The following is a 25109-nucleotide window of genomic DNA, read 5'->3' as shown; positions in this document are numbered from 1 at the left end:
TCAGCAGGACAGGCAGCATCTCTAGAGAGAAGGAATGGGTGAAGAAGGGTCTCGACTCAAAACGTCAGAAGTCCAGAACAAGGGGTCACAGTTTAAGGATAAGAGGGAAGTATTTTAGGACCGAGATGAGAAAATCATTTTTTACACAGAGAGTGGTGAATCTGTGGAATTCTCTGCCACAGCAGGTAGTTGAGGCCAGTTCATTGGCTATATTTAAGAGGGAGTTAGATGTGGCCCTTGTGGCTAAAGGGATCAGGGGGTATGGAGAGAAGGCAGGGATGGGATACTGAGTTGGATGATCAGCCATGGCCTACTCCTGCACCTATTTTCTATGTTTCTATGTCACCCATTCCTTCTCTCCAGACATGCTGCCTGTCCCGCTGAGTTATTATGCCCCTGTCCCACTTAGGAAACCTGAACGGAAACCTCTGGAGACTTTGCGCCCCACCCAAGGTTTCCGTGCGGTTCCCGGAGGTTGCAGGTGGTTGCCGGAGGTTGCACGTAGTGGAAGCGGGTAGGGAGACTGACAAAAACCTCCGGGAACCGCACGGAAACCTTGGGTGGGGCGCAAAGTCTCCAGAGGTTTCCGTTCAGGTTTCCTAAGTGGGACAGGGGCATTACTCCAGCTTTTTGTGTCTATCATGGAGAATAATTTTTTAAAAATTTTTTTTTTTTTTTTAAATTAGAAGCAATTGCACAGAGATAAAACATTTGGCATCTAAAATTGTACAATTATTGTACAGCTTCATTTTTAACCTTACAGCCTAAACTATGAAAATGAAAAAAGAAAAGAAAAAGAAAACAAATAAGAACAAAAAATAAGTGAAAAGATAGATCGAAAAAGCACAAAAGACCTAAACTACCAAAGTAATGTGGCAGAAAGATATAGAAATAAGAAAAAAGAAAAAGGAAAAGTGGAGATATACCATGGGGAATAATTGTTGGTTAAAATTCGTCATGCAACAAAGGTGTGTTGGGAATCGCTGCCCAAAACTCAAAGAGGTGATTGCTGGAATTAAGAGCTTCACGGCAACTATTTATTTTTTTCCAATTTCCAATAATGCTGGAATGTAGAGCTGAACACATTCATAAATGTCATTGCCTAATGAAAATTATATGAATGACTGGAGGGTGCTGGAGAGTGTGGGAAACCACAAAATTATTTGCTTTCATTCCATAAATATTTGAAAACATGTTTTACGTTCGACCATTTGCGTTTAGCTTTTCAAGCCGGCACAAATTAAAATGAAACGTTTATCTTTCTTTCTTGTAGCCATCGTGGATTTCAATTGAGTTACTGGTATAGAGGAGGGTTTTACAACAAAGTTGACTTTCTCTGCAGATTTGATTGTACCTGCTCATTCGCACATTTACAATGGAACCCAGATGTACTTGTAACAATATCTGATCTCCCCCCCCTCCCCCCAATCACTTCTATCCTGCCCCTTAATCCTCCCTGGTGCATCTGGTGAGGGGGCTATCATTATAGCAGAGTTATTTGCCATGAGCAACCTCCACTACAAGTCTGAGCGCTAAAAAATAATTATAATAAGAATATAACAAAATACTTCACTGTGGAGACAGGAGTGATTACATCTGGTCCACTCTCTAACATCGCTGCTCCTTGCATGATAAACAAGTATAAAAGTAATTCCTACAGGAGTTTGTGTCTTTGAAGGATTGGCGGTGATGAAGCTCGACATTGCTACACAATGGATTGCAACATTTCCCTCGTTGAGATGTTCCCGCCAGCAGGAGGCAGTGTGAGCCATCTCTCTCTCTCTCTCTCTCTGGGTAAATCCCACACACCTGCCCCTCATTCTCCCAGCTCCTCCTGAAGCTCGACCTGTGTGGGTGGCTGCAGTAATTGGAGAGAAGGGGCCCTCCATTTGCATAAGCAAGCTGGGCTGCTACCATCACTGCCTTGCTTCAGTGCTGGCTTTGTACAGAGCTAGCGGAGACTGTCCCCACTGAGGGTGACACACAGCTGCATCTAGCTATCTGGTCCCACAAAATAATTGCCCCTAGCGTGTGTAGGGTAGTGTTAATATGTGGGGATCGCTGGTCGGTGCGGACTCGGTGGGCCGAAGGGCCTGTTTCCGCGCTGTATCTCTAAACTAACCTAAACCCACAAGAATGTAAAAACATTAGAAGGTTAAAAAAATAGCTGGAGGGCGGTGGCGCAGTGGTAGAGTTGCTGCCTTACAACGCCAGGGACCTGGGTTCGATCCTGACTACGGGTGCGGTCTGTTCTCCCCGTGACCGCGTGGGTTTTCTCCGGGTGCTCCGGATTCCTCCCACACTTCACACGCGTGCGGGTTTGTAGGCTTCTGTTAATTGCCCCTGGGGTGTAGAACTGGTGTGAACAGACGGTGGCTGGTTGGTGTGGACTCCGTGGGCCGAAGGGCCTGTTGCCACACTGTATCTCTAAACTAAACTAATCCATTTCTTCCTGTGATCCCACATTGCCCATCAACAAGAGTGGACATTCATCCCAGTGGCACTTTTCCGAACCAACCCTTTAATTCCCTTGTGTTTCAGAAGGAACTGCAGATGCTGGAAAATCGAAATGCTGTAGTGCAGCAGCATCTATGGAGCGAAGGAAATAGGCAACGTTTCGAGCCGAAGAAGGGTTTTGGCCCGAAACGTCGCCTATATCCTTCGCTCCATAGATGCTGCTGCACCCGCTGAGTTTCTCCAGCATTTTTGTGTACCTTTAATTCCCTTTATCTGTGGAATTCTTTGCCACAGACGGCTGTGGAGGCAAAGTCAGTGGATATATTTCAGGCAGAGATTGATAGATTCTTGATTAGTACGGGTGTCAGAGGTTATGGGGAGAATGGAGTTAGGAGGGAGGGATAGAACACCCATGAATGAATGGCAGGGAAGACTTGATGGGTTGAATGGCCTAATTCTGCTCCTATCACTTATAATCTTATGATTAATACCTCAAATGACTGATGTTTGCAGGTTATACAAAACTAGCCAGCCTCCACTGCCATTTTGGATAGGGAAGCCTAAAGACTATTGTGTCTGGATTAAAGCATTTCTTCTCATCCCTGTCCCCGAATGGCTCACTGCTTATTTTGAGACTCACCTCTGGTCCAAGCCACCTTAACCAGGTTAAAATTAACATTGCATCTGTCTGTTCAGCCCGGTAAGAATATTGCATATGTCAATGAGATCTCCTCTCATTCTTCTAAACTTGTGAATATTGAAGTCATAAAAATGTTTTTAAAAAGGAACCACAGATGCGGGTTTATACCAAGGATAGACACAAAGTGCTGGAGTTACTCGGCAGGTCAAGCAGCATCTCTGGAGAACATGAAGAGGCGACATTTTGATTCGGGACCCTTCTTCAGACGGATGTGTGATGCTTTGGGTCAGGACCCTTCTTCAGACTAGACACAGATTGCTGGAGTAACTCGGTGGGACAGGCAGCACCTCTGGAGCGAAGGAATTGGTGACGTTTCGGGTCGAGACCCTTCTTCAGTCTGACGAAGGGTCTCGACCCAAAACGTCAACATCTCCTTCTCTCCAGAGATGCTGCCTGTCCCACTGGGTTACTCCAGCAATCTGTGTCTATCTTCGATTTAAACCAGCATCTGCAGTTCTTTTCTACACCTTCCTCAGACTAATAGGTAATGTTTTGGGCTCCGTCCCTTCTTCAGACCATGGATGTTGCCTGACTTGCTGAGTTACTCCAGTAGTCTGTGTCTGTTTGAATATAGGGCTAGTTTGCTTAATCATTCCCCATCTGACAAACCTGTCTTATTGCAAATTAATCTAGAGCACCTTTGCTGTGCCTTCCTTAGTGTATCCTTCCCTATTCACGAGGGGCAAACCTGCACAGAATATTCCACAAACAGTCCCACCAGGACCCAACATAATTGATGCAGGAATTCTTCATTCTTGTTCTCAAATCCTCAAGCCACGTACATCCCTAATAACCAGCATCTGCAGTTCCTTCCTACACATTTTGTCCGCTCCACTGTGAAATCTCCTCAAGGTATGCCTAGAAGTTCTCCTCCTCTCTCCGACGAGGGTTCTGCCTCTGTCGCTGCTGCCCCTCCTGTGATTCCTTCTGCTCTCCGACCACATTTTAACCCAGACTCGCTACCACAAAACAACGACCTGTTTCCTTTGTCACCGTTACTTTCTTGCATATCTTTCGTTCATTTGTTCCACATCTCCCGACATCACCGTCTATATCTCTCATCTTGGGCCACAGTCTTAGAATAAAGGGGAGGTCATTTAAGACTGAGGTGAGAAAAAACATTTTCACCCAGAGAGTTGGAATTCCCTGCCACAGAGGGCAGTGGAGGCCAAATCACTGGATGGATTTAAGAGAGAGTTAGATAGAGCTCTAGGGGCTAGTGGAGTCAAGGCATATGGGAAGAAGGCAGGCACAGGTTATTGATTGGGGACGATCAGCCATGATCACAATGAATGGCAGTGCTGGCTCGTAGGGTCGAATGGCCTCCTCCTGCATCTATTTTCTATGTTTCTATCTAAGTCTCACGAAGGGTCTCGACCCGAAACGTCACCTATTCCTTCTCTCCACAGATGCTGCCTGTCCCGCTGAGTTACTCCAGCTTTTTTGTGTCTATCTTCTGTTCAAACCAGCATCTGCAGTTCCTTCCTGCACAGTACATCCCAAATTGCTTGTTTTACCTGCATTTTAACTTTCAGTAAATCCATGCACAAAACATCAAGATATCTCTGAGTACTAATGCCTTTAAATCTGCTCCCACCTAATAAAGAATCCTTTTATTGTCTATTTATTTGTCTACTATTGTCTATTTATCTGCCTGGTTATTTATTTTATATATACTGAACTTGTTTGTTGTTTATTAGGGGTTTTACAAAGTACTGTATTTACTTATCTGTTGTGTTGCTGCAAGTAAGAATTTCATTGTTCCACTTTGGGACATGATACTAAAATACTCTTGACTTTTGCTTTTTCAGTTGAAGCATCACATGGAATGTTTAACTAAGATTAACAAAGTACCCAAGAGGCTAGTAAATTGTGTGAGATTTATGGGGATGATTATTGGAATCATTTTGACCTTAAGGTTTTTCACAACTGACACCATTCCACAATATGTTGCTGAATTTGCTTTTTAGTTCCTACAGTATGCACTAAAAAATCCCTTAACCAGAGCAGATAACTGAGGTGAAACTGAACTGATTGAGGTTATGTGCTCAAATATAAAAACGTTGCTGCCTTTTGAAATTTCAGTCAGTGTGAAAATGCTTTATAAACTGAGTAAAGGGCTATATGAAGCTAGTGTACGATTATTTAAGAAGAAGTCTCAGGAAGGGTCTCGACCCGAAATGTCATCCATCCATGTTCTCCAGAGATGCTGCCTCACCCGCTGAGTTACTCCAGCACTTTGTGTCTTTTCTTGTGCCTGAAATTTTGGTTTCTTTCAAGTGCAAATCATTTCATGCTATTTGCAATACACAGTGCCCTCCATAATGTTTGGGACAAAGACCCATCATTTATTTATTTGCCTATGTACTCCACAATTTGAGATTTGTAATAGAAAAAAAATCACATGTGGTTAAAGTGCACATTGTCATATTTTATTAAAGGCCATTTTTATACATTTTGGTTTCACCATGTAGAAATTACAGCTGTGTTTATACATAGTCCCCCCCATTTCAGGGCACCATAATGTTTGGGACACATGGCTTCACAGGTGTTTGTAATTGCTCAGGTGTGTTTAAATGCCTCCTTAATGCAGGTATAAGAGAGCTCTCAGCACCTAGTCTTTCCTCCAGTCTTTCCATCACCTTTGGAAAATTTTATTGCTGTTTATCAACATGAGGACCAAAGTTGTGCCAATGACAGTCAGAAGCCATTATGATACTGAGAAACAAGAATAAAGCTGTTAGAGACATCAGCCAAACCTTAGGCTTACCAAAATCAACTGTTTGGAACATTGTTAAGAAGAAAGAGAGCACTGGTGAGCTTACTAATCGCAAAGGGACTGGCAGGCCAAGGAAGACCTCCACAGCTGATGACAGAAGAATTCTCTCTATAATAAAGAAAAATCCCCAAACACCTGTCCGACAGATCAGAAACACTCTTCAGGAGTCAGGTGTGGATTTGTCAATGACCACTGTCCGCAGAAGACTTCATGAACAGAAATACAGAGGCTACACTGCAAGATGCAAGTTAGCCACAAAAATAGATGGCCAGGTCACAGTTTGCCAAGAAGTACTTAAAAGAGCAACCACAGTTCTGGAAAAAGGTCTTGTGGACAGATGAGACGAAGATTAACTTATATCAGAGTGATGGCAAGAGCAAAGTATGGAGGAGAGACGGAACTGCCCAAGATCCAAAGCATACCACCTCATCTGTGAAACACGGTGGTGGGGGTGTTATGGCCTGGACATGTATGGCTGCTGAAGGTACTGGCTCACTTATCTTCATTGATGATACAACTGCTGATGGTAGTAGCATAATGAATTCTGAAGTGTACAGACACATCCTATCTGCTCAAGTTCAAACAAATGTCTCAAAACTCATTGGCCGGTGGTTCATTCTACAGCAAGACAATGATCCCAAACATACTGCTAAAGCAGCAAAGGAGTTTTTCAAAACTAAAAAAAGGTAAATTCTTGTGTGGCAATGTCAATCACCCGATCTGAACCCAATTGAGCATGCCTTTTATATGCTGAAGAGAAAACTGAAGGGGACTAGCCCCCAAAACAAGCATAAGCTAAAGATGGCTGCAATACAGGCCTGGCAGAGCATCACCAGAGAAGACACCCAGCAACTGGTGATGTCCATGAATCGCAGACATCAAGCAGTCATTGCATGCAAAGAATATGCAACAAAATACTAAACATGACTACTTTCATTTACATGACATTGCTGTGTCCCAAACATTATGGAGCCCTGAAATGGGGGGACTGTATAAACACTGCTGTAATTTCTACATGGTGAAACCAAAATGTATAAAAATGGCCTTTATTAAAATCTGACAATGTGCACTTTAACCAGATGAGATTTTTTCCATTACAAATCTCAAATTGTGGAGTACAGAAGCAAATAAATAAATGATGGGACTTTGTCCCAAGCATTATGGATTATCTGGAGCCTTGCTATTAATTTAATTACATGGGATATTTTGTATACTTTAGTCAATAGAAACATTCTTTAGTATATCAAAACCAGCACATAATTTTCAGGTTGGACGCACACAGGGAATAGCACATTGCCAGGGAAGGGCAAGTTGAAGCAAGCTATTAAATAATGCAATTGGTGCAATTATTGTTTGTGGATATTCAGCCTGCAGTTGGCAAGGAGATGCACATCCATGAATGAACAAACTGAAAGGGGTGTGAAGGTGCTGATTTTATTTGTACCCAGAGGATGAAAGATGAGACTGCTCAACATTCTTAGCTTCAGGTAGCTTCATCATTAATGTATTTCTAAAACAATGGAACGGAATTGGAGAAAAGATTGAGTTCAATATTCTAACATCAATATTTAAGAATTATATATCTAGAAATGTGGATGCGTTTCCCACAATCCGTGCTGATCATGCATCACGAGCTCCAAGTGGCTCTGCGGGGCGACAGAAGGTCCCCTCGAGCCGCGGCCACGCTGCAATAGTGGGGCTGGCTCACCGGGAACCCACCTGGAGACATCCAACACTCATCTCCTACTTGACTACGAAGACCGGGGAGGAAGGTGGAGGGAGCTGGCAACGGCAGCAGATGCTGGACAAAGGGAAGTTTTCAAAATGGCGGCCGATGGAGGAGATGCTGGATGTCGCCATGACAACGGGCCTTTAAGGCCAAGATAAGATTCTGCGCACTTAAGAACTTTGAAACGTTGTTGGCATCAGAAACATGTCGACTCTTTATCTCAGTGACGTCTACAATTACACTACAATTGAGCGCTTTTGTACTTATCTATGATTATGCTTATCTATAGTACGATTTTACTGGATTGTACGTAAAACAAAGAATTTCACTATACCTAGATACATGTGAATAAAGTATTATCATCATCATCATCACCGTTGCATATTTTGAAGTGTTTCTCCTGTTTTAATATACATTCTGCCCTTGAGATATCGGACCAATCACTTCCACCATCAATGTTGCTTGTGTTCATTATTTAACAACAGAAATTGGACCAAAGGTCATGACATCTTTGGAGGGGCGGCACGGTGGAGCAGCGGTAGAGTTGCTACCTCACAGCGCCAGAGACCCGGGTTCGATCCTGACTACGGGTGCTGCCTGTACGGAGTTTGTACGTTCATCTTATGACTGCGTGGGTTTCCTCCAAAAGATGAACAGATTTGTAGGTTAATCAGCTTTGGTAAGAATTTGTCATTAATGTGTAGGATAGTGCTCGTGTGCGGTGATCGCTGGCCGGTGCAGACTCGGTGGACCAAAGGGCCTGTTTCCATGCTGTATCTCTATACTAAATTAAACTAAACTAAACCTTCTTTGAAAGATAAAACAATCTTGTGGATAACTGATTAGCATGGCCATCATACTGAAAGTCAAGAAAAGAGCATGATTTAAAATGGCCCCACTTAAAAGAGCTCTCGTTTGTAATTTTTATTTCGCAAAAATGCAAATGTTGCCATGCCTCTGTAGTTTAGTTTAGAGATACAACGTGGAAACCAGCCCTTTGGCCCAATGAGTCCACACCAACCATCGATCACCCGTTCACACTAGTTCTATGTTATCCCACTTTCATATCAACACCCTACACACTAGCGGCAATTTACAGAAGCCAATTAACCTACAAACATGCACGTCTTGAGATGTGAGGAGAAAATCCACGCGGTCGCAGGGAGGACGTTCAAACTCCACACAGAGAGCACTCGAGGACAGGATTGAACCAGGGTCGATGGCACTGTGAGGCAGCAACTCTACTGTTGCCCCTCTGTGCCGTATTCTAAAGATGCTGGCTTCTGTAGACCTGCTGGATATCTGCCAGGACCCGGATCCATCTGTGACTGCATGCTGGCATCTTATCCTCTCCTTGGTCAGGGAGCATCTCTCTGGAGGACCCATGGCCTGTTATCCCCACCCATTCCCTGTGGCTGCCACGGAGGGATCTCCTTCAAAGAGCTGAAGATAGACACAAAAAGCTGGAGTAACGCAGCTGGGCAGGCAGCATCTCTGGAGAGAAAGAATGGGTGATGTTTAGGGTTGAGACCCTTCTTCACCTCAGTGTTTTAAGATTCATTGCTGTTTACTGCACACATGGTGTCAGTACTGAGCACAATAAAATGTGTATATATATATTACACACACATACATATATACACATTTCACACCCACATGTGTGTGTGTGTGTGTGTGTGTCTGTATGTATGTATACATATATAAACTTATTTTTGTTTAATATATTTATTTACAGAACAGTCTATGTTTAACACTATGTTTTAAGGTGTTAAGGTCTCTCGATCTGAAACATCGCCAATTCCTTCTCTCCATAGATCCTGCCTCACCCGCTGAGTTTCTCGAGCATTTTATATCTACCTACTATGTTTACATATTTGGTTGTGCCCGACCCAAAACACCACCCATTCCTTCTCTCCAGAGATGCTGCTTGTCCCGCTGAGTTGCTCCAGCTTTTTGTGCCTATCTTCGGTTTAAACCAGCATCTGCAGTTCCTTCCTACCCATCCTTCAAAGAGCTATTCCACTTGTCAGTGGATAAATGGCACAACGGCTGCCTGTCAGGCATGCTGCGGCCGATTAAAGATGGAAATTAGCTACTGGATATAATCTTGCATATTTACATGTAAATGTTTATCAATATGCACTGTCCCTGTTTAAAAAATAATTAATTAAAAAAAAGCTTTCAAAGCTACTTGTCTCAATGGTCGCTTAAAACAAATGTCCCAATTTTGTGAATTAATTGTGATTGGAAACAAATAAAAAAAGATTTAAAATTGAATAATATACCACTCTACCACTCTGCCTTCCCATTGTAAATAATCCTTTGTTCAAATCATCCTTTATGGACAAAGGTTTCACACAATGGAAAAATCATGGAATCAAAAATATAGGACATCTTTATGGGAAAGGTACTTTTCTTTCATTTCAAGAGTTACAACTGAATTATGGATTGCACTCAAATAATTTTTTCAGATATCTACAAATTAGAGATTATGTTAAATCTAATACACAAGTTTACAGGAATAGGGAATCAGAAATTCTTGATGAGTGTCTGAACAAGCATCCTAATACTGAAAAACTAATAGCTTATATTTATAACACCCTACTAAATAACGAGGTACCACCGACCGAACCATATAGATACAAATGGGAAAATGAAATAGGTCATCCTATCACGAAAGATATGTGGGACGAAAGTTTACAACAAATACATCAATGTTCATTAAATGCCAGACATACTTTAATACAATTCAAGGTCTTACATAGACTACACTTCTCTAAAATAAAACTAAATAGAATCTTCCCACAAATCTCTCCTATTTGTGATAAATGTCTACATTTAGAGGCTAATTTAACACATACTTTTGCAAACTGTATAAAACTTAAACATTTCTGGACAGATATTTTTGAAATAACTTCAGAAGTTATTAATACAAAACTGGACCCAGACACAAAATTAATAATACTTGGAATATCAGAACAAAGCTTAACACTCACAACAAACCAAAGAAACTTCCTCAATTACAGTATAATAACCGGAAAAAATTAATATTAAAATTTTGGAAAGGCCCTACAACCCCCACAATCAAAATGTGGATTACGGAAATGTCGGAGACCCTATACTTAGAAAGAATTAGACTTGTCTTAATGGACAAACAAGATCTTTTCCATAAAATTTGGGCTCCATTCATTAACTATCTGAAGGGATAGACTGGCACAGCACGAGGACCCAGCTGAAACTTGAACTCAGGAACAGATGAAAAACTATATTCTATACTTTATAACCTACGAACCTATCTCCATTGATGTATCACAGGTAACCCATTCCACCTCCCTTGTTTTTCTGTTGTGTTTTTTTTTTTTTGCTTCCTTTTTTATTTGTAACTTTCTACCTTCTCTTTTTCTCGCTTTCTATAAAAAATAAAAATACTAGAAGCAGAAGTAATTGATAATGGAAAATTTTAATAATGTATGACTGATGTATATGAAAAGTTTTTTTTTTCTACTATAATATGTAACTACATTGTATAATATGTCTACTTCTAATAAATAAATTAAAAAAAAATAAATAAATAATTGTGATTTATGATCTGGTATTAGCATCATATGCAGCATCCATTTGGCATTCCACGAATATCTAAAGTCTAATTTCTAGGCAATTATGTTCCCGTATATAAAAGCCAGCAAACAGGAATAGCAAAAATGTGAGGCATCTTCACTGCACATTCCTTAGATATTTTGGACAGCATTGGCGCATCTGAAATGCTTACTTCAACAATGTGAATGCATGGGCTGTCTTTACACTGCATCTAATACTATGGAACTGACCAGAGAACAAGTCAGCAGCTATTTAATAACTTCATTATGACAACTATAATTAAAAGTGCAGTAACACATAGACACATTCCCTTGAGAATTAGATTTGGTGAAATGTTAAATTTGGGTGTGTTGATCTTTTTATCAGCGCAAATGTTTAGATGTTATTTCACGAGTGCAAACTTATTAATCAAATTCCCTATTAGATTCCCAGGATCTGGTAACGGGGGGTATAAAATAAAAAATTTTTAAAACACGGTTGGTATATCCTTTTTTGCGGAGTTTTGTGTTACAATAGAGCGATTGTTCTCCTTTTTTTTTCCTTTTCTTTCTAGGGTCTTATTTCCTTTCTTTACTTCCTTCTCTAATTTCTTCCTCAAGGGGCTTTCTTCTCCCAACACTTTCCTGCACCTTCACGATTCTTGCTCACTTTCCTTACTTCTTTTATTTCTACCTTTTTTTAAAGCTCGAAAAACGAAGTGGTACAACAAAATGTAACAAGATTTATGTGATGCGTATTACTGTAATTTACTGTACTTCTAATTAAAAAATAAATAAAAATAAATAAAAAATAATTCCCTATTAGTTATCTTAGTACAATTGTCTTTGTGTCCATGGAAATTTTCTGCATAGTAATTTGTTGCAGATGACAGCCATTTCTGGGCCATATTGTACATGTTCTCTTAGAGTCATAGAGTGATAAGTGTGGAAACAGGCCCTTCGGCCCAACTTGCCTACACCAGCCAACAATGTCCCAGCTACACTAGTCTCACTTGCCATATCCCTCCACACCTGTCCTATCCATGTACCTGTCTAACTGTTTCTTAAACGATGGGATAGTCCCAGCCTTAACTACCTCCTCTGGCAGCTTGTTCCATACACCCACCACCCTTTGTGTGGAAAAAGTTACCTCTCGGATTCCTATTAAATCTTTCCCCCTTCACCTTGTGTCAGAGCCATTTATGTTTATTGTTGGCACATCATAGTATTTTGCTGAGATAAACTTGCAGTATTATTTTGGACACTTGGGTGCGGTGATTAGATCCAGCGCGGCCCGCGGCCGGACGCCCGCAGCCCCAGCACCGCTGTGGCCGCCGACATGTTGTGAGTCGGCGGCCACAGCGCTCCGGAGCTTACCGCACGGCGACCCGGTAAGGCATTGCCCGCTCCCCGCTGGTTTCCCAGCGCTGCGACGCCGCCGACTCCCAACATCGCTGAGCTGGGGCTGCGGGCGTCCGGCCGCGGGCGGCGCTGGATTTGGAGCGCCGCGCAGCCAGGGGTAGAGTTGCCGGGGTCGGAGCTCCAACCAGCTCCGCGATGTTGGGAGTCGGCGGCCACAGCGCTCCGGAGCTTACTGCACGGCGACCCGGTAAGGCATTGTCCGCTCCCCGCCTCTCCGACCAGGTAGGGGACTAAGAATTAAAGTTTCCCCCTTCACCCCCCCCACCACATAAAATCCCTCCAAACTAACTGACTAACATTTAAGCAATGATTTACAATGATTCCCCGGTCTCCGGGGAGGAGGCAGCCGCTCCAGACTTTTCAAGCCGCCCGCGCTACCTACCTAATCTACGCTAAAAATCTTCCATTCGGAAATACGAAAAATTCCGAAATCCGAGAAGTGTCTGGTTCCAAGGCTTTCGGATAAAAGGTTGTGCACCTGTACCTGCCACACACACTAACCACCCCCCTTAACATTATATTATTATTCATTGGCTCCTTTTACCCCATACCCGCCCTATCCACTGACGCATAGCCCCCAACTTGCAGGCGCGTCTAGAGAGGGAGGGGGGGTAGAGAGTGAGGGCAGAGAGAGTGGGGCAGAGACAGAGAGAGAGAGGCAGAGACAAAGGGAGAGGGGGGGACGAGGGGGGGGGGAGAAGAGCGGGGGGGAGAGGGGGGAAGGGAGGGGGGAGGAGGGGGAGAGGTGGGGGGGAAGGGAGGCGGTGGGGGGATGGGAGGGGGAGGGGAGAGGGGGAGGGGAGAGGGGGGAATGGGAGGGGTCAGGGGGTTGGAGGGGACAGAGGGTGAGAGGGAGCGGGGGAGAGAGGGAGGGGGGGAGAGGGAGAGGGGGAGAGGGAAAGGGAGAGAGGGAGGGGGGGAGAGGGGAGGGAGTCCCACGCCGAGCCGAGGGGGGGAGCGTGAGGAATGAGGGGGAGGGGCGGGAGAGAGGGGGGAGAGAGGAGGGAGAGAGGGGGGGGAGAGGGGGGGGGAGGGAGAGAGGGGGGAGAGAGGGGGGGGGGGAGAGAGAGGGGGGAGTCCTGTGCTGAGCCGAAGTTGATAGAGAGAAGGGGTGGGAGGCCCGGGCTGAGCCGAGGAGGAGAGAGAGAGAGCGGGGGAGGGGGGGGGGGTGGTTGGGGAGGGGGAGAGAGGGGAGGGGGAGAGACCCGAGCCGAGGAACGAGCGAGTGTCGACCAAAGGAGTGGCGGTTGTGCCGAAGCAGCCATCAGCGAAGATCTTTGGTCGGTGAGAGGGGGTGGCAGCTTGGGGCGGGGGGGGGGGGGGGTGGGGGGACGTCAGATCGCAGCGCAGACGCAGCACTCAGAGCCATTGTGACGTCATCAGCCAAAGCCGCTCGGTTTTATTTTCAAAGATATTTCAGATTCTTGAACATTTTTATTAATAACTAAAGAAATAAAGCACGAAATCTTCAGGCAAGCCGATTTTTGTCTACCGGAATATGTAAAAATGTTCCTGTTAGCGCGTCATTTCTTCGAATAGGTGTGATCACACACAAACAAATAAATACACACACACACACATCCAAGATCAGAGTTTTATAGTTGTAAGGATATATACACACACATACATTACATTGTACTTATGTTGTAGATGTCTTACGAACAGTCTGAATGATCTCAGACCAAGGGTTTTCATGTGTGTGTGTGTGTGCGCGTGTGTGTGTGTGTGTGTGTGTGTGTGTGTGTGTGTGTGTGTGTGTTATATATACACATTTTACACACTCGAGTCAAATGAGTCTGGAGGGTCCCCACCAGACACGTCACCTATCCATGTTCTCTAGAGATGCTGCCTGACCCGCTGAGTTACTCCAGCACTCAGTGTCTTCTTTTGTAAACCAGTTCCTTGTTTCTGCATTTACCTATCTGATCACTCCTTTTCCTCCCAAGACTTACATTGTTTTGTTTCCACAACATTTTACTCAAGTTTTTCAATTTGAACTGGAATTTGCTGACGAAAATCAATACATCAGGTGTTCAAAAGGAGAGTTATAAGCCTGCAACTACTATTCCACATATTCAGCACTTGTCTAATCAGTAGTAAAGAAAGCAAACTCAATGCTAGCATTTATTTCAAGAGGGCTTGTATACAAAAACAGGGATGTCATGTTGAGGCTCTATAAGGCGCTGGTCAGGCCGCATTTGGAATATTGTGAGCTATTTTAGACACCACATCTGAGGAAGGATGTGCTGGCTCTGGAGAGGGTCCAGAGGAGGTTTACAAGAATGATCCCAGGAATGAGTGGGTTAACTTATGATGAGCGTTTGTTGGCACTGGGCCTGTACTCTCTGGAGTTTAGAAGAATGAGGGGGGACCTCATTGAAACATACAGAATAGTGAAAGGCTTGGATAGAGTGGATGTGGAGAGGATGTTTCCATTACTGGGGGAGTCTCGAACTAGAGGTCACAGCCTCAGAATTAAAGGACGTTCTTTTTGGAAGGAGATGAGGAGAAATGTCTTTTGTCAGAAGGTGGTGAATCTGTGGAATTCTTTGCCACAGAAGGCTGTGGAGGCCAAGTCAGTGGATATTTTTAAGGCAGAGATAGATAGATTCTTGATTAGTACGGGTGTCAGAGGTTATGGGGAGAAGGCAAGAGAATGGGGTCGGGAGGGAGAGATCGATCAGCCATGATTGAATGGTGGAGTAGACTTGATGGGCTGAATGGCCTTATTCTGCTCCTATCACTTCTAAACATGAGAAAGGTTCACAAGACTAGTTTGATCAGGATTTTAAGTGGTAACAGGCATAGCATATTCACAGGAAGACTCAAGGTGCTGTAGTAACTCAGTGGGTCTGAAGATTGGTCCCGACCTGAAACATCACCTTTTCATGTTCTCCGGAGATGCTGCAAGACTCCTGCACTTAGTGTCTTAAACAGTAGCTCTGCCTCCCTAGCAGCAAAGAAGAGCAAAAACAGAGTCTGAAGGATCTCAGACCAAGGCGTTTTCATTGTTCCCTTTCTGGGGATAAATTTATTTCTGATTTCCGGTGAAAATATAAACTAGTAGCTGAGCTTCAGCAATTTAATTTACGTCAGGTCAATTCCATCTACTTTCTGCAGCTGTTAAACGATGTGAAGCTGTTGGGACACAACATCAGGGATTGCAGCATCAACCCATGACCCTGGACTTCCATAAAGATGGCTCATGTTCCAGAGATGGGGACTGCAGGCTGGAAGCAACAGTTGTGAAATATTTATACACCACGCAGAGTTAATCAGTCATTGACTAGCAGTGGGTACCAGTAGTCGAAATGGGGTAACTCTTTTGTCAAGTCAAGCCACTTTTATTTTTATAGCACATTTAAAAAGCAACTCTCGTTGACCAAAGTGCTTTACATTGGTGGAGGTACTAACGTTATACATAGATTTTACTTCGGAGTTACGTGAGTGATTCCGTGAAGAACCCGCTCAGCACGCATGCGCGGCATTACGTCCAGCAGAGCAACAGCGGCACAGCGGGAGTCAGGCGCTCCCGCTATGGATGTGAAAGAACGGACTGTCAAGTAAGCTGACGTCGGGTTTTTCTTTCACAGGGAGCCTTCTGCTTTCAGGCAGAGAAGAAAGGCTCTAGAACAAACCTGTCCCCCGCTCGACTCCACGGAGGAGCGTTCCAGCTGGGGGGGGGGGGCAGCAACAGAACAGACCTGTCCCCTGCTCGACTCCACGGAGGAGCGTTCCATCTGGGGGGGGGCAGCATCAAGGCGGTAGGATCACTTACCCAGCGCTCCGCTATCCCGACACCGTGCCGAGCCCAGCCCGCTAGCGCCTGAGCAGCGGGCTGGAAGTACCGCCACGGAAGAGGCGTCCGGCCGGTGGCTCCGACTTATCGGACGGGACGTCTTTCACCCGCACGGGGGGAAAGACAGCCGCCTGAACAGACCTGCCCCCGCTCGACTCCACGGAGGAGCGTTCCATCTCGCGGGGGCAGCAACAAGGCGGTAGGACTGCTTACCGGGCGTTCCGCTATACCCCGACACCGCGACCGAGCCCAGCCCCGCTAGCGCCTGAGCAGCGGGCTGGATGTAAAGCCATGGAAGAGGTGTCCGGCCGGTGGCTCCGACTTGTCGGACGGGGACGTCTCTCCACCCAGGGGGGGGAGAGACAGCCGCATGAGCCGCATGGAGCGGCTCTTGGAGCAGGAGCTCCAGCGAGGTGCACCCCAGGAGGGGCGCTCTCGCAGAGGGAGGTCAGGCACTCCCTCCACAGTGCCTTGTGCACTGTCCATTGCTTCCTCCTTTCCAGAGGATAGCTTTGGTGACCAGGACTGGGCTGGTCAAGAACAGGGGCAATGGCTGAAGATCTCGGGAGTATGCAAGGGGTGCAGGAACAGGAAGAGCTGCTAGGTGTGGTGGACAGCTACGTGGAAACCCCACGTACAGGAGGCCGTTAAAAGCCTGACGTCAGCCATCACATTGTTTTTCCTCGTTCCATGGACAAATACGGAGATGACCACAACCTTCGTAAACAAGTCATAAGACCTGCCATAAATCCTACATTGCGGGGTTGTGCATACCCCAGCCACTGAGCCAGACCCACTGCTCTTTGGCAAAAACCTCACAAAGCATATGAAGGACATGCAAGAGGTTTTACAAAACTTTCGGCTCATGAGGGCAGGGCCGGGACGAGTAACCAAAAACAGTAATTCCTACGCAGCAGCACCCCATCGCGTCCATCAGTCAACGTCTACCATATGGGACTGATGAAAGCTCGGGGTCCGCATTCTATCACCGAAAGTCTTCTTTAGACCAGGGCCCAGAGCGGACCCCATGGAAAATGTGCCACCCCCCAACGTCACCGCCACGTCAGACGACGTGCAACACTCGTTGGACCGGCAGGAAACAGAAGAATACCCATAACCATGGAGGTAGGTGGGTCTGGTTCCTACCAGTATATAGAGTAATACTAACACATGGGAGTCTATCACGAGTGATCAGTATATACTCAATGGCATTAGTGAATACAAATACAATTCATACTAGAAAAATTGCCACCAGGTCAACATTCACCCCAGAGGGTATTTTTCCCCTCTCCGTTAAAGAAACAAGAGGGACAAGCTGAACTGGTGAGAATAATTACAAAGGGTATCATGGGAAAACCTGAACCCTTGCAATTCGTATCAAATATATTCACTAAACCCAAAAAAGATGGTGGATGTCGCATCATCATTGACTTAACTTCACTAAATATGTTTGTTAAGTACATACATTTCAAAATGGAACCGGTTGTTACTGCCAAACAACTAAATTCCAAAGGATACTTCATGGCAAGCATTCATCTTAAAGATGTTTACTATTTAGTACCATTCACTAGGATCATCGCAGATTTACCTGGATGGGGCAGCTATAGCAGTTTAAAGCGTTACCCAATGGGTTCACATCAGCCCAAGATTGTTCAGCAAGACACTAAAACCAGCTCTGGCAATACAATACAATACAATTCAATTTATTGTCATTTGGACCCCTTGAGGTCCAAACGAAATGCCGTTTCTGCAGCCATACATTACAAACAAATAGACCCAAGACACAACATATTTTACATAAACATCCATCACATTGCTGTGATGGAAGGCCAAAAAACTTTTCTCTCCACTGCACTCTCCCCCCCGATGTCAGAGTCAAAGTCAAAGTCCCCGGCGGGCGATGGCGATTGTCCCGTGGCCATTAAAGCCACGCCGGGTGATGCAAGGTCGCACACCGGGTCTTGGTGTTAGAGCCCCCGGCGTGCGCTCGCAGAGACCCACCGCCATTCCAAGCCGCGCGGGGCGGTGATGTAAGGCCCCGCTCCAGGAGCTCTTCAACCCCGCAACTCGGGCGGGAGAAGTCGCCGTTGCGGGAGCCCTGAAAAGCGGTCTCCCTCCAGGTACCCGCGGGCTCCCGGTGCCGTCCGCCAAACCCGCAGTTGCAGCCACCGAATCTCCGGGGGTCGGGTCGCAGCAGCGTCCACCACAGCTCCACCCGCTCTGGACTCGGCCAGCTCCGCGACGGTGAGGTGAGTAGTTGGCACCAGAGTCCCCGGTCTTCCTGTTGGAGGCCGCTCCTCGTTGCAGCCCCAACGACAACGGAGACCCGACAAAGAAAAGGTCGGGTCTCCCGTGCAGGGAGAGATTTAAAAGTTACCCCCAACCCCCCCCACACCACCCCCACCCCCCCACACACATACCCCAACAAAAATAACAAAAACTACATAAAAACATAGACATAAAATAATAAAAACGCAGACGGACTGCAGAGGCCGCTGCAGACGAGAGTCGCGCCGCCTACCAGGTCTGAAGAATATTCAGAAGACAAAAGCATATTGTCATGGCATATCTTGATGATATCCTAAATGGTAGGCAAGACCATGAAATTGATTATGTTAGCTGTTCAGCTACCAAACAGTTATTCGAAACCCTGGGGTTGTCTTACATCCAGATAAATCTAAGTTGAAGCCATCCACTATCATGGACTACTTGGGCTTCACAATTAATTCAGTCTACGTGACTGTAACATTGCCAAGAGACAAAATAGTTGAATTGGCACAATCATGCAACAATTTAATGGTCAACAAACTACCAACTACTCGACAAGTAACAGAGTAATTGGGAAAATGGTAGCAGCATTTCCGGCTACATAATTCGGACCTTTGTACCAAAAACGACATACAGGTCATTATGATCGTTTCATGAAGTTACCCACTGAAGTAATATCAGAACTACAGTGGTGGGCAAAAAACTTTTGACATAGTTTCAGCCTATTATCATCACTAACCCTACGTCAGTTATCCAAACAGATGCCAGTGCTCAAGGCTGGGGAGCAACTAACTCTATATCCAGCACAAGTAGTAGATGGACTAACCCAGAATCATCGTTACCACTTACACTGGGCATTAATTATCTAGAGACGTTGGGTGACTTTTATGGTTTAAAAGCATATGCATAAATATGTATCACTTGCATGTACGGTTATAAATAGATAATACTACGGTGGTGGCCTACATTAACCATATGGGCGGCATAAAATCGGTATCATGCGACAAGTTGATCAACACAATTTGGCAATGGTGTGTCCAAAGACATATTTGGCTATCAGTAACTTACCTGCCAGGTAAGCTAAATACAGTGGCAGACACCAGGTCACGTAAATTTAATGACATCGAATGGATGTTAAAGAAAACCCAATTTTTTTTTTCCACAAAAGTTATCAAGCAATATGGCACGCCAGATATCGATTTATTTGCATCAAGGCTAAATCACCAGGTACCTATGTATGTCGCTTGGGAACCAGACCCTGAGGCAGCAGCGGTAGATGCGTTCGCGCTGGATTGGGGAAATTCTCCTTCTGCTTCATCAGTCGGGGACTACGCACAGTACAAATGGACTCTGCTTCAGGTATTTTGATAGTACCCGACTGGCCTACACAGCCATGGTTCCCAATACTCCATGACATGGTTGTTGGAACTCCGATGGCATTCCCCAGTGACCCAGAGTTATTAACACCCAGTGTCGGGCACAAGCCACCCGTGCCATGAAAAAATCAAACTCCTGGGTTGCAGATTCTGCACAAACCACTTCTGGGACTGGGATTATCAGAACAAACCGTCTACACCATGTCAGCATCCCTCCGAACATCCACTAAAAAACAGCACTTGTCCAGCATCAAAAAATGGGAGAAGTACTGCTTGGATACAGGGACCACCTACTCAACCGCTACAGTTACCAACGTACTGGAATTCCTGGCGAACCTTCACCACGATGAAGGACTCAGCTACAGAGCCATCAACACAGCTAGAATTGCCCTGCCTGTCTATTTAAAACCAGCTCCAGGACAACAGGCCATGGGGTCCCACCAGCTGGTGGTCAAACTAATGAAGGGTATTTACAACTCTAAACCCCTAGACCAAGGTACACCCATACATGGGATGTCAGTGTGGTCCTGACATACCTCAGGGGATGGCCACCAGCCAGATCCCTCAACCTGGAACCATCTATGCTCAAAACACTCATGTTGATGGCACTTGTATCTGCACAGAGGGTCCAGTCACTACACCTTTTGCGACTGGACAGCATGCTCACAGCTCCAGACCAGATCTCTGTCGTTATCCAGGGAATGATCAAACAGAGCAGACCAGGAACACCTAATCCAGTCGTGGAATTCCGGGCTTACCCGCCAGAACCACGGTTATGTGCCATGACCCTACTATCCTACATAGATACAACCAAAATATTCGAGGGAGATGAAAAGCCTTGTGGATCAGTCATAAAGAACCTTAAGGTCGGGTGACGAGCCATTTCGAGATGGCTCAAGCAGGTGCTAAAAGCTGCTGGGATAAAAACTAACATGTACAAATTTCATTCCACCAGGGCAGCATCCACGTCGACGGCTAAAAGAATGGACGTGCCTATAGACCACATCCTGGCTACAGCAGGATGGTGGGGGGAAAGACCATTCAGAAATTTTATAATAAGCCGTTGGCAAAACCTGTTTTATTTGCAGGAAAGATTTACAGACTGCAAATATTTAATTTAAGCCCTGGGGAGCAATTTAATTTCTTTGTTGTTATTGTTAAAAAATACCATTGTGTTTTTCTACAAACAGATTCATTGGTTGATTACGATAACACACTTCCTCCCTCAAAGACTTCGGCAGTGATGTAGTAATAACTGTTACACGGTTTGAAATCACAGAGCTTTGAAATCTTCACGGAATCACTCACGTGACTCCGAAGTAAAATAGTAAGATTAAACGAGAACTTACCAGTTTGAAGTTTGACCTGTATTTTATGAGGAGTTACGATGAGGGAATACGTGCCCACCGCTCCCACCCTCAATAATATGGGTCAAATTCATAAACTGATGTCTCCTTGTCTTTACTATGTTTACTTCAATAACTGTGTCTATCTGTGATTCCACACCGCTGCTTTGAAGTATGCCGCGCATGCGTGCTGAGCGGGCTCTTCACGTAATCCCTCATCGTAACTCCTCATAAAATACAGATCAAACTTCAAACTGATAAGTTCTCGTTTAATCTTACTATTATAGTTCATAGATTAAGTCCAGAACAAGGGGACACAGTTTAAGGATAAGAGGGAAGTATTTTAGGACCGAGATGAGACAATCATTTTTCACACAGAGAGTGGTGAATCTGTGGAATTCTCTGCCACAGAAGGTAGTTGAGGCCAGTTCATTGACTAGATTTAAGAAGGAGTTAGATGTGGCCCTTGTGGCTAAAGGGATCAGGGGGTATGGAGAGAAGGCAGGTATGGGATATTGATTTGGATGATCAGCCATGATCATATTGAATGGCGGTGCAGGCTCGAAGGGCCGAATGGCCTACTCCTGCACCTTTTTTCTATGTCTATGTTTCTATGTTTACATACATAAATACATACATATAGCCCTCCCTCAGAGGACGTCAAGAAAGGCTTGAGAGTAGAGATGAGTTTTAAGTCTCGACTTAAAAGAGTCGATGGAGGGGGCAGTTCTGATGGGAAGAAGGATGCTGTTCCACAGTCTAGGAGCTGCAACCGCAAAGGCGTGGTCGCCCCTGAGCTTAAACCTGGACCGCTGGATGGTCAGTAACCCCAAGTCGGCCGATCTGAGGGACCTGGAGGAGGTGCGGTGGGAAAGCAGACTTTTGATGTGGGTGGGGACAAGCCCGTTAAGGGCTTTGTAGACATAAAGAAGGATCTTGACATTTATTTGGAACCGCACAGGGTAATAGTTTAGTTTGGTTTAGAGATACAGCGCTGCCCACTGAGTCTGCACTTACCAGCGATCCCCACACGTTACAGGGCTCGTCCCACTTGGCGATTTTACCCGCGTCACTTCAGTGTCGCCAAAAGATTTTGAACATTTCAAAATCCAGCGGCGACAAAAAAATGTTGCGACACTTGAAAAAACAGCGCGCGTCATCCGTCATCACGCCGCATCACCGCCGCGTCATCCGTCATCACGCCGCATCACCGCCGCGTCATCCGTCATCACGCCGCATCACCGCCGCGTCATCCGTCATCACGCCGCATCACCGCCGCGTCATCCGTCATCACGCTGCATCACCGCCGCGTCATCCGTCATCACGCTGCATCACCGCCGCGTCATCCGTCATCACGCTGCATCACCGCCGCGTCATAAGTCATCACGCCGCATATTTTTCGGTGACCTGATACGTCGGTCAATCGGCCAAGTGGGACAGGCCATTAACACAATCCTACACACTCAAGGGACAATTTACAATTCACAGAAGCCAATTCACCTACAAACCTGTGCGTCTTTGGAGTGTGGGAGGAAACCGGGGCACCCGGAGAAAACCCACACAGGTCACTTGTACAAACTCCGTACAGACACAGGGCTCTAACGCTTTGAGCGTAAGACTCACGCCCTCAAGCAAACTCTCACGCCCTCACGCTGATCAGACATTTCTCACGCTCAGTGGTGAGAAATGTTGTGATCAACGAACATTTCAAAACTCGGATAAACTGCATGGTCCGCGGGTGTTGGAGAGCCGGGGCTGAGGGAGGGATGGGAGCAGAACCAGCGGCGGGAACAGATGCGGGGAGCCAGGACTAACGAGCGTTTGCGGCGCTGTCGAGTGTTTGCGGGGCTGACGCTGTAGCTCTGGCCATGGAGCACTCTGGACAGTGCGAGTGTCCAGGGCCGCGGAGCCGTCGGAAGCGTCGCGCCGCTGCCTGCCGCGAGAGTCTCTGTGCCGAAGGGACCGACTCTCAAAGGGAGGTGGAGAGAGAGAGAGGGGGGGGAGAGAGAGGGGGGGGGAGAGAGAGGGGGGGGAGAGGAGAGAGAGGGGAGAGACAGAGGGGGTGTGAATGGAGAGAGAGAAGAGAGAGGGGGGAGAGTGAGGTGGGAGAGGGGGGAAGAGAGAGAGGGAAGAGAGAGAGGGGTGAGAGGGAAGAAAGAGGGAAGAAAGAGGGGGTGGAGAGGGAGGAGAGGGTAGGAGAGAATGGGAGAGAGAGGGAAGAGAGAGGGGTGGTAAAAGAGAGGGGTAGAGAGAGGGGGAAAGAGAGAGAGATGGGGGGGACAAAGAGAAAGAGGAGATAGAGACAGAGGAGAAAGAGAGAGGGGAGAGAGAGAGCCAGGGGGAGAGTGAGGTGGGAGGGAGATATGGGGGAGAGAGGGAGAGAGAGAGATGAGAGGGAAGAGAGAGAGGTGAGAGGAGAGACAGAGAGAGAGGGGAGAGTGTGTAGAGAGGGAGAGGGAGAGATAGAGAGGGAGGGAGAAAGAGAGAGAGAGGGGGAGAGAGGGAGACAGAGAGAAGAGGGGGAGAGGGAGAAGAAAGAGAGGGAGAGAGAGGGGGGGGGTGAGAATTAGAGGAAAGAGAAGGGAGAGAGAGGGAGAGAGGGGGGAGAGGAGAGAGGGGAAGTGAGAGAGGGGGAGTGTGAGGTGGGAGGGAGAGAGAGGGGGAGAGAGAGGGGAGAGAGAGGGGAAGAGAGGAGAGAGAGAGGGGGGAGAGAGAGAGGGGGAGAGAGAAGAGAGAGGGAAGGGGAGAGGGGTGAGACAGGGGAGAGAGGAGAGAGAAAGGGGGAGGGGAGAGAGAGGGGGGAGGGGAGAGAGAGGGGGGTTGAGCGGAGAGAGAGCGGAAGAGAGGGGGGGAGAGAGAGGGATGAGAGTGAGGTGGGAGGGAGAGAGAGGGGAGAGAAAGAGAGGGGGAGAGAGAGAGGATAGAGAGAGGGGGAGAGAGAGGAGAGGGAGAGGGGGATAGAGAGGCAGGGCTGCCAACTCCCATGCATTAAGAGTGAGAATCACGCATTTCACCAAATTCTCACGCTGATCACAAATTTCTCTCGCTCAATAAGAAATTCTGTGATCAACGAAAATGTCAAAACTCATATCAACTGAATGGGTGTTGGAAGCAGAAGCAGCGGCGGGGACAGATGCGGACGGGGAGCGAGGCTGGCGAGTGTTTGCCGGGCTGGCGAGTCGCTCACTGCAGTTCTGGCCATGGAGCAGCCTCAGTGCAAGAGTCCCGGGTCATCGGAGGCGTCGAAGCGTTACGCCGCTGCCGTGAGAGTCACTGTGCCGAATTCAACCCAGGTGACCGGCATGGATCAGGCTGCGGCTCGGTGCATCCTGGAGGACAACCAGTGGCTGCTGGAAGTAAGTACCAAGCACTGGGTAGATACGGTGGAAGATAGTGGACTTCAAATGGGGGTGGTTGGTGAAAGCATCCTGCTTGCCTGCTAGATTTTCACTTACTGTAACTGCAGGAAAAATGTTCCCGATGTTGGGGGCATTCAGAACCATGGGTCACAGTTTAAGAATAAAGGGAGGGCCAGTTAGGACTGAGATGAGGACAAACTTTCTTCACGCAGAGAGTTGTGAATCTGTGGAATTCTCTGCCACAGAAGGCAGTGCAGGCCAATTCACTGGATGTTTTCAAGAGAGAGTTACATTTAGTT

General features: G+C 46.3%; 1 protein-coding gene across 4 annotated transcripts in view; it reads right to left on the bottom strand.

The window, feature by feature from the left end:
- evl (Enah/Vasp-like) overlaps positions 1-25109 on the bottom strand; it is a 201585-nt gene that overhangs the window by 3916 nt on the left and 172560 nt on the right. For 3 of the 4 annotated variants that reach the window (XM_033026500.1, XM_033026501.1, XM_033026503.1), the window contains one exon: positions 7381-7446. The exons of the other annotated variant lie outside the window; for it this stretch is intronic. In XM_033026500.1, the coding sequence (XP_032882391.1) occupies positions 7381-7446 (66 nt within the window). The remainder of the gene's footprint in view (positions 1-7380; positions 7447-25109) is intronic. 4 annotated transcript variants of the gene reach the window in all.

Source organism: Amblyraja radiata, chromosome 9 (assembly GCF_010909765.2).
Source record: "Amblyraja radiata isolate CabotCenter1 chromosome 9, sAmbRad1.1.pri, whole genome shotgun sequence".
In the NCBI taxonomy this organism is placed as follows: domain Eukaryota; kingdom Metazoa; phylum Chordata; class Chondrichthyes; order Rajiformes; family Rajidae; genus Amblyraja; species Amblyraja radiata.
The sequence above is the reverse complement of the archived record's forward strand: the minus strand, read 5'-3'. Positions and strand labels throughout refer to the sequence as shown.